Below are 10,923 nucleotides of genomic sequence, written 5' to 3'. Positions count from 1 at the left end.
TGTGATCCTCCATGCTTGTACCTTAAACCGTAACCGCAAGAACCCTTTAAGTATCTCAGAACTTGCTTCAACGCCTTTCCATGTGACTCTCTCGGTGAATGAATAAACCTGCTTAATATCCCAACACTAAACGCCATGTCAGGTCTTGTATGCATCAAGTATCTCAAGCAACCTATCTTTCTTCTATAGTCGCTTGCGTCAATCTCAGGTTCATTCAATGCTTTTGAGAGCTGCACACCAAACTCCATTGGTATGCATACCGAGTTGCAGTCACTCATATTTGCTTCCTCTAATATGCGTCGAGCATATGCTTCTTGCTTGATCACAATGCCTTCCTTGCTCTGTTTCACCTCTATGCCGAGATAATAAGTTAACAAACCTAAATCTGACATCTCGAATTTCTCAGACATCGATGCTTTGAACTTCTTAATTGCTTTCATTGAGTTTCCCGTGATTAATAGATAATCTACATAGATAGCCACGATGAGAAGATCGCTTCTTTCTTCTTTGCGATAGACTGAGCTCTCCTTAGTGCATTTCACGAATTTTAACTCCTTCAGTATCTGATTCAGCTTCGTGTTCCACGCTCTAGGAGCTTGTCGCAGACCGTACAAGGCTTTCTTTAGTTTATAGACTTTGTGTTCCTCGTTTTTCTTCACAAATCCCTCCGGCTGCGTTACATAAACTTCTTCAATCAACTCGCCATGCAAGAAAGCTGTCTTTACATCCATGTGATGTATTTCCCACTTTTCTGCTGCGGCAAGAGCTATCAGGAGTCTTATTGTTTCAAGACGAGCCACGGGAGCAAAGATTTCATCGAAGTCTATACCTTGTTCTTGCACGTATCCTTTTGCGACCAACCTTGATTTAAACTTATTAATGCTACCGTCTGCATTACGCTTGATCTTGAAGACCCACTTGAGTCCTATCAGCTTCACTCCTTGTGGTTTCTCTACAAGCACCCACGTCTCATTCTTATCAATAGAGTTAATCTCATCTTTACATGCAACTCTCCATCTCTTGTCCTTAAGTGCTTCTTGTATCGTCATTGGCTCGTCATTCAGTGCCAATAGTAGTACTTCGCACTCGACGTCAGCTAACAGAACATAATCTTTAAGATACTCAGGTTTGCTTACTTGTCTTGTTGAACGCCTTAACTCTTGAACGGGGCTTTGATCCTCTGCAGTCTCAGGTGAGTGTATCATCTCTGTTTCTGCTTCAGAGTCGACTACTTCTTCTGCATCATTCGTAGCAGTTGCTTCTGTTGTAACTCCAACTACAAACGGACCACTTCCATTGTCTTCTATAGCTCCCCATGCCATATGGAACATACCAGGCTCGCTTTGGACTTGCTTAGCATCTCCCTTCCAATTCCAACGAGCCTTCTCATCAAAAACTACATCCCTACTTACTATAATTTTCTTTGAAGTGGGATTGTAGAGTCTGTATGCTTTCGATCCTGGCTCAATGCCAAGATGAACTGCAGCTTCTGATCTATCGTCGAGTTTCTTTAACTGTCCTCCATCCTTTTTAGCATACGCTGTGCAGCCAAATACCCGAATGTGTGATACACTCGGCTTTCTTCCCTTTAAGCACTCATAGGGAGTTTGATTAGACAGTGCTCTTGTAGGCACTCTGTTAATCAGGTACGTTGCGTGACGCACTGCCTCTCCCCATAAGTAATTAGGCACACCCATTGCCTTGAGTATGCTGCGAGTCATCTCCATGAGGGTCCGGTTTCTACGCTCCACCACGCCATTCTGTTGCGGGGTGTAAGGTGCAGTTAGATGCCTCCTTATGCCGTTGTCATTGCAGAACGTATTGAACTCATGAGAGGTAAACTCACCTCCTCTGTCTGTGCGTAGCGTCATGATCTCCTTCTTTAAATCTTTCTCGACAAGTTTCTTAAATGCTTTAAACCTGTCGAACGCATCACTCTTTTCTTTCAATAAGATCGACCACATGAATCTTGTGCTGTCGTCAATTATGACAAAGATGTAGCGGTTTAGAGACAGTGTCGCTGGTGAGATAGGACCGCAAAGATCTGCGTGCAATAGCTCAAGTGGTTGAGATGATCTAAACGCCGTTGCTTTGGGAAAAGACTGTCTCGCTTGCTTGCCCACCAAGCATGAATCGCAGAGTTGTTTTTCTTCTCTTATCTCTGGCAATCCAATCACCATATTGTGAGTTACCATGGCTTTTACAGTCTTGAAGCTTACATGACCAAGTCTGGCGTGCCATCTCCATGAATCTTCCTCGAGTCTTGCGTGCAAACAAGTCGCTTTTCCTACTTTCAATTTCAACTTGTACAGTCTATTTGCAGTTCTTAATACCTTTACTAGTAACCTCCCTTCAGGGTCTCTTAACGTCAAGAAGTTGTTTTTCATTCGAACATCACAACCTTGCTCAGTTGCTTGTCCCAGACTCAAGATGTTACTCTTTAGCTCCGGGATATAGTAGATGTCTTGTAACAGCTTCTGCTCCCCTGTCTTAGCTTCAAACAAGATAGACCCTTTACCATTTATCTCGACGAATGATCCATCCCCAAACTTTACCTTTCCTTTGACGTTTTCGTTTAGTTCGGAGAAGTAGGTCCTCTCTCCTGTCATGTGATTTGAGGCGCTATTGTCAAGATACCACACACCTTCTTCTTTCTCGTGAAATTCCAGCTTCTTGGGTATAACTTTCTCTTCGTTGAGGAATACTACTTCGTGCATATATAAGACTGCTTCTGCTACCTCTGTTTCGGTTTTGTTTAGCTCCTCGTTATCTTTCTTCTCGGTACAGACCGAAGCAAAGTGACCCTTCTTCTTACAATTGTAGCATATGATCTGAGAGTAGTCTCTTTTCTCTTTACTCCTCTCGCCATCGTTAACTCTACCACGTCCTCTTCCTCTGGTACCGCGACCACGTCCTCTGTTCTGTCCTCTGCCTCTTCCTCCATTGTCATATGACTTCTCTGAATTCGAATACAGAAGAGCTCCTTGTTGTTCATACGATTCAAAGCCTTTGATTCGCTCTTCATAAGCTTTAAGTCTTCCAATTATGTCTTCAAAGCTTGTAGTTTCCAAATCCAATAGCTGTTCCAACGAGGCCGTCATATGAATAAACTTAGGTGGCAAGCTATTAAGAAACTTCTTCACAATCTTTGGTCCCTCAATGCTCTGACCTAACGAACTTGCTTTAGAGGCGAGTTCAGATATCTTCCCTGAGAATGTGTCAATAGAGTCTGTGTCATCCATCTTCAATCGATCAAACTCATTCATTAGAGTTAATAGTCGAGCTGATTTAACTCGTTCTGCACCTAAGTTCCTTGATCGTATAGCTTCCCAAATAAGTTTAGGGTAACCTAGGTCACCAACTTGCAAGACTAATCCTTCAGATATTGATTGAAACAAGAGCGACGTAGCTATGTCGTTCTTTTCTTCATCCTCAACTCCAGGTTCGATCGCTTCCCATGCCTTATGAACGCGCATTAAAACCCTCATCTTCATCGCCCATACCGTATAGTTTGATGTTGTTAACATCGGACAAACCACGGTGGTAGGCACACCATCTTTTACTTTCACCAAAGCTTTTGAATCCTCCATAATTCTCTGTATCTAAGTTCTTCGATTGATTTGAACCTCAGGCTCTGATACCAAATAAAGTGATCAAAGACACAGGAATTATAAAACAAGTTCTTCTGTTTTATTTCTTTCTTAACTTTCTTTCAATTGTTGTAGAGATCATCTTACATTAGACCTCTATATATATAGGACTTTCTTGACTTCTCCTATTACAAGTATATCTAGGAATTCTTATCTTTATCCTAAACACATTAAACTATTCATCCTTATCTTCAATAGCTTGTCGAACAAGTAAACCTGAAGCTTATCCAACATTATATAATCAAAAAATTAAGTTTAAAATTTTCTTGTTACACTTGTGAAGTTGTTAACTATCTCAATATTTGCAGATTATCCCAAACTCAAAAGCCATGTATGATGTGACTACGACTAATTTATGAGATGAGGAGGTAATGTTTTGTTAATTATATTGAATATTTTCTTGCTTTATCCATAAATTAAAATTGTTGACAAGTTTCTTTGAAAATCATAGTACCATGAAAAAGAGTGGAATATCAATTCAAATGATATCATAGTTTCATCATTGTCACTTTGAATCATCTACCAATAATGGTGGTGACGCGGTAAGTATCTATATGTTTAAAAACATTAGTGGTGAAGTGGTAAATATCTAAATATAATTATGAACATGTATAGATAAGTAACAATTTGTATTCTTGTGTAGGTTCTGAAAGATTTTGGCGATCTATTTCTCTTTTTATTGCACAAAGGTGATTCTCTACAAAAGATCAAGACTCGTATCCAACAAACGCTTCATGTTAAATACTTTATTAGTAACAAATCTTTTATTTGTTTCAGTTATTGTTATATCAGCTGAACTAGACCTAAAGTTGTATGAATTTATTCTTACTGTAAAAATAAATTCTTGACCAACAAGATTTTCACTCAAAATTGTCTGAAATATTTTCTTTAGAATAACTTAAAATATGCTCAACTAATTCGGTTGGTGATTTATTTAGACTCTTTGAAATATATTTTTTTAAATAATAAAAGGACACTGTATATGAACCATTATCAACAATCAACTGTACTCGATACCTAATAAATAAAGAAATTATATTAATAATTAAATTATATATATCCTACTATATAAAAGAGACTAAATTCAAGGCTTTTGGGACTATCCATCTCAGCCAAAATATTCTCATCCAAAAAAATTAGAAATAGACATCATTTAAAAGATAATTAACTAACATACGACTTTTGATATTTCTAGAAATTTCAAATTTGTAACTGCTAATTTATTAATAGAATCATATATCTATATTGAATTATGTTCTATTTTTAATCATTAGACTTCAAGGGAAAATAAATTATTAATTTATAATATATATAGTTTATAACTTTATATTGCAGTTATAAATAAAGAGAAAATAACCGTGGAGGGTGAAGAATCTCATGTAAAATTATGTAATTAAAATGGTAAAATTGTGAGTATGATGAGGTGAATCTAAAAAAATTTGTTGTACAAATTATGGTGCTTTCTTCGTCCACTATAATGATTTAAAATAAAATATATATTCACATAAATAAGTCAATATTTGTTGTTTTTTTTGTAAGATGTTAAGATTATCATTTTCTGAAAGGTTACACTGTTGTTTTTAAACAACTTATCACAGTAAGGAAACAAAAACAACCAACAACAACTCAAGGTAAAAAAAAAAGCCTTAAAAAGGTTTTATACAAGAAAGATAAAAAGAAGTAGAGAAGAGGAGAAAGAAGAACTTGCCGAGGAAGAGAGGAGACGGTCACGCATCATACAGTCGAAAGAGGCAAGGAAGACTGATGAAGGTGAGGAGACAGCTGTGAACACACGAGCATTACGCTCTTTCCACAGCAGGTAGATGGCTGACTGAAAGTAGATCTTGATGACTGGAGTAGCATGCGCATCTGCGTTGACGCGAGGTTGATTGATCCAGGCTGCAACAGAGTGTAGATCAGGCGGAGGAAAAATCCAAACTTCAGCAGCAAAAAGCTTCCATATCAAGCGAGAGAAAGAGCACTCAAAGAAGAGATGATGGTGAGTCTCTATTTCCAGATTACAAATGACGCACGTTCCTGAGACATTTAACCCCCAATGCCTCAAGCGATCCTTGGTTGGCAGTATTCTCTGCAAAGCCAGCCATGATATAAACACATTACGTGGAATATGTTCCTTGAACCAAATAGTCTTGTGCCAATATTTGTTGTTGATAGTGTTTATATTCTTTTCTGACATTAGTATCCATATTTTTTAGTAAACTGATCCAAAGAGATTAATTTGTGGAGCTAACCAAACGAAGATTATAGTGTTTACTTTGGAAAAAGTAATAGGTTGAATGATAGATGGCGTGCGTGCTTTTTCACATGGAAATCTGTACATATATTAAAATTGTAAGATTTGAATCATAGAGAAAATATAGTGTATATGACTGAAGTTGGTCCATTCCGAAACTAAAGATGGCTAAAATTCTTCTTTGTCAAAATGCAGAGATGTGAATCTTATATGAATAGAGTTCTCCATTGCTTATAGCAGTGTAATAAACTCCGTGTGCAAAGGAGAAAAAATGTTATATAAGTGAAAACAAAAATTATGATTTTTTTTTCTTGTGCCTATAGGCTCTTCGCAATTTGAAGAAGAAATAACATATTGTGTGAAAATCTTTAGCTCGGTCAAATTTTATCCAGTTGTTTATAAAATTGTTGTCATCTGATTCATGTAATTTTTCAGTGTTGATTTAAAAGCCAAAAAAACTCATCTATACTAACTTTTTGATATTTTTTCTGTGATTTGAATTTAAAAAGAGATACAACTTTTGATAAGTTATGTAAACTCAAAACAAGTATTTAGCTTTAGAAAGCATTTACATGTTTCAAACTTATAATATATACATATATAATGTTTAAAATTATGCATATAAAACCTGTGTAAAATGTGCCTGAATATGTTTCTCTTCTTTAATGTGTTAATCGTACTATATATAACATTATTTTAAAATTTTAAGAAGTTTATCACATACAAAAAACCATCAATAAAAAATATAATTCTCATCTACAACAAGAAAAATGAAAAATTATAAACATATAAATTTAAATTAAGAAAAACTAATATTGGAAAAACAAGAAGTTAATGTAAAAGAAAAAAACCGACAAATAATATTATAAATAAAATAAATTTATATGACACAATCCCGCGGAAAAATTCTCTAGTATTATTAGAACTTAATGTTTTGATTATATAATATGTAGTGCCAACCACTTCTTCAACAAATTTCAATTATCATTTTTAATTACAGTTAATGTTTTTCCCATTAAAAAGCAATATTAGAATTACTACTGTTGTCCTTTTAGACAATTAATATTTTATGTTGGCCAAAACAATATCATTTATTTTATATATTTATTTACTTCTGGTTCTTGAGAATATTGTCTTGAATTTTCTAGAAATTTAATATAAAACATCAACAATTATTATTAATTTAACATTATAATTAAATAAAAAATAAGAATGTCGATAAATATTGATTTACCTTTTTGAAATCAATCATGACATTTACTGGTCTTCAATTGTTAATTTTAAAGCCGATGTGGTATTGAGATATAAATTTTTTGGAATGTATTCGGTTTCTCAAATATATACTAATTCTTACAATTTTATTCAGATTGAAACATTAGTATAGTTTGCAGAAAGTACTTGGGTATAATTTTGGATAAACAATTATTATTATAATAATTTCAATTATACGATTGTTTCAAGCAAAATATCTTCATATTAATCCATATTAGGTAACTTGTTCACCCAAATATTTAGTGGTAATTCAATCTTAATATTTTTTAAAATTAAAAATTAAATTTGGCAATGCATTTGTGACTCTAAAAAGTAAAGACTATACTTACTTTTCAGTGATCACCTATAATTTCAAAAGCAAATCAGAATTCATAAACTTGATAATATAATTCAAGAGATGTGACTAAAGATATTGAGGAAGAGAGATATAGTAAGAGCTTATAATGAAAGAGATTTAGAAGATTGATATAACGATAATAGACGATTTGGTAAACAATATCATCCAATATATATTAAAAGAGAAGCATTGTAATAAATGCATTCACACTATAATAGATATATGGCAGCCTCACAATAAGTTGATAATAAGTATGTTAATGCGTTTACATTATATTCATAAATGTGTTCACACTATGTACTTTGCAATTATTTAATATAAAACTCATCCACATGGTTCCAATAAAACTCTGGATTTTTCGGTTCTAATAAATAGATAACAAATCAAAAGTCAAACTATATATATATTATGTTTATTGTTTACGGATAAAGTTGAGGAAAGTATTCATAAATTTTGATTCGATTCGTTATTCAAAAAAATCTGGATATCCGTAACTCTACGAAACAAATCAAATACTAAAATACAATATCCAAAAAGAAGCAAATCACAAATACATATATGTAAAAAACTATATATATATACGTTATATATTATACTTTATATCAGTTTTACAATATTTTTATGAATTAAATTTATTATATTAGTTACTAGAATTTAAAAAGTTAAATAATGTTTTATTTTTGTAATAAAAATGTTATTATTAAATTTTCAATTATTTTAAAAATTTTATGTATTTACAGATCAAATCGGATATTCAATAAAATTCTAAAACATTTCGGATATCCAAGTCACTGAATATCTAGGTGACTAATGATCGAATTGACACGAATGCTTCCAAATACTCAGATATTTGATCTGTGTCCACCTCTATTTATGGATACAATTTTGTTTTCTTTATATGAAAAAAATTACTACTGTCAATGCCTTTTTATTTTAAATTAATTTTAATTTTATCTTTCATGTATTATTTTGAACAAAAAAATGTCATTTAATATTAATGAACAATATCTTTATATATTTGTCAACTATTTTTATATACTTTTTACATACACATACATGTGCACCTTCATGTGAGCACTTTGTAACTAAGTATTCACCACAACTAAAATATCTAATTTTTTTTTAAAGTTGAAATATTTTTTCTTAATGCTTCTTTCACTACCGACCAAATTGTAGTGAAATGATTTATTTTAATAATTTTTTTTAAACTATTATCTGTTTAGAAACTATAATATGAAACTACTGAAAAAATAATAATATTAACTTTTGGTTTTTACCGGAAAAACAAAAAAAATCAAACATTTTAACTGAATAGACTAAAATGAATATTAATTTAAAATAATAATTATATTTTAGAAGATTAAAAACCAAAAAAAAAAATCTTAAAACCGAACAAATATCCAGATTAAGCAAATTTAATGTCTTTTTATTAAAAATAATAAAACTAATAATTACATTCCGCGCCGTTCGCGGATTATCACCTGGAATATCATATTACATTCGCTAAAGGGCTCTTGGCTACTGTTTTGAAGCTAAAGGGCCGCGTAGGTGTATGCTACTAAGCCTATATGCTAGTTTTAACAACGCATTTCATACTCTTGCGTTAATAACGAGACGCGTTCACATATGTGTTAGTGAGTGTTACGTTCCTTCACGATATACATCCATCCACATATACATTTGCTAGAACTACCAGAGAATCATTGACCAAATGAAGACTGAAAGACGACCAAATATCAAAAAGATCCAAAACCAAACAAGATCATGATAATTTTTTGTTTGTTTGTCAGAATACATAAATATTCCAATAACCGACAGATCAAGCAGAGTTTTGCTTCTTTTTCATATACATCAAAAACGAACCAAAAGACAGCAAACTAATATGATAATGAGATCACCAAATCAGACAGACTTAGGAAAATGCGGGGACAAGAGCTTTGCGATCTCTGTGAATCCAACTGTGTCTTTGTCACCGAAGATAGTCTTCAATTTATCATCGCATATGATCTGCTTCCTATTCTCCGGATTCTACAATAATAAAACAATGCATTCTTAAGATACCATCATCTCTAAACAACAACATCCAAGTCCAAAGCCACCTAAGAAAGATACTAGGTATGAAAACATTTCAAGCAGAACAAACCAAATTTGACAAACAAAACAGTTACTACATACTGTAGCTGCTTAGAATCAGACACTTAAATACATTGTTCTATTACACAACAGAACAGAACTCAAAAGACAGAGTCTCAAGATACTGATCAACACAAGAATCAAATCATTTCCACAAGAAATTTCAAAAAACTGCTCAAACGACTTTGCTTACACGCAACAATTTGTTTTCTAACTATTCTACAGTCTCTGGGAAAAAAAAATCTCTGTACTTAAGACATATGCTTTCTTAACATACCATCATCTCTAAACAAAGAAACAGAGAGCTAATAACAGATGCCAACTGAAAAAGATACTAATTCTGTATAATTTTCAGACAGAACAAACCAAGTTACACAAACAAAACATGATGTTTTCAGTTACTACACAACATAATCTGCTTAGAATTAGACATTTCAACCCAAATAGATTGTTCTATTACACAGAGGAACTCAAAAGACTGTGATAAACACATTCCACAAACAAAAAATAATCAATTGACTTGTCAACGCGGCAATAAGTTGTGTTCTCTAACCATTCTAGAGTCTGAGAGAGAGAGAGAGATCTTTCTAAGCACATAAACAAGTGAAAGGTAAAAAAAAAAAGACCAAGAAACCCCTGAAAACGGTACCTGGAGGTTGTTACCCTTGATATGCTCCCACACTTTCTTCACGGCGGTGGCACGAGAGAGCTCGCTTTCTCCGGCGAAGTTAGCCAGCGTCTGTGAGACCGGAACTGTCTTGAGAATCCCTTTTCCTTCTTTAGCAGCTCCACCGCTTGCTGCAGCCGCCGCATTAGTCGTCGCCTTTGCCATCAGTGTCCTGCATCCTCCGAAAACCCTAGAAACTGCCGACATGTCTTCTTCTTCTTCACGCGCTCTGGAACTTTTTTTTTTTTTTGTTGCCGAGAAGAGAAACAACTAAAACCCTAGAACCGACTAAAGCTTGAAAGCGAGACGCTTTTAATTTAACAAGGAAGGTAGCTAAATCGTTATGGGCCTTCATTTAACTAACATATTTGGGCTTCTTTGGGCTTCAATCAAAAATGTTTAGTTCGGGGGATGTTATATGGAAAGGAAAGGAAAGGAAAGGAAAGGAAAGGAATATATTATGGGCTAAAGCCTAAAGTTGAGAAACGGCATCATTTTTTCCCTCACATGGCGGAGGCTAAGCAAAATATAAGGGTAAATGTTCAATTTTAAAATCTTTTTGGGCCAAAGTTGACGATACGGCATCGTGTTTGTTGCTTTTCCTCCCTCT

At 33.8% G+C, this 10,923-nt stretch overlaps 1 protein-coding gene across 1 annotated transcript; it reads right to left on the bottom strand.

Annotated features, from left to right (window-relative positions):
• Positions 1-9,247: 9,247 nt before the first annotated feature.
• LOC103868936 (upstream activation factor subunit UAF30) lies at positions 9,248-10,616 on the bottom strand. The gene is made up of 2 exons (XM_009146985.3): positions 10,296-10,616; positions 9,248-9,541 (listed from the first exon to the last, which is right to left on the bottom strand). Exons 1-2 carry the CDS (start codon positions 10,518-10,520, stop codon positions 9,416-9,418), a joined length of 351 nt encoding a protein of 116 aa, XP_009145233.1. The 5' UTR covers positions 10,521-10,616; the 3' UTR covers positions 9,248-9,415.
• Positions 10,617-10,923: the final 307 nt, after the last annotated feature.

Source organism: Brassica rapa, chromosome A05 (assembly GCF_000309985.2).
Source record: "Brassica rapa cultivar Chiifu-401-42 chromosome A05, CAAS_Brap_v3.01, whole genome shotgun sequence".
NCBI lineage: Eukaryota > Viridiplantae > Streptophyta > Magnoliopsida > Brassicales > Brassicaceae > Brassica > Brassica rapa.
This window is presented reverse-complemented; position numbering and strand designations above follow the sequence as displayed.

Coding starts and splice junctions, on each gene's coding strand:
- LOC103868936 (XM_009146985.3), bottom strand. CDS start 10,520: ATGTCGGCAGTTTCTAGGGTTTTCGGAGGATGCAGGACACTGATGGCA. Junction 9,542..10,295: donor TCAAGGGTAACAACCTCCAG/GTACCGTTTTCA, acceptor TTATTATTGTAG/AATCCGGAGAATAGGAAGCA.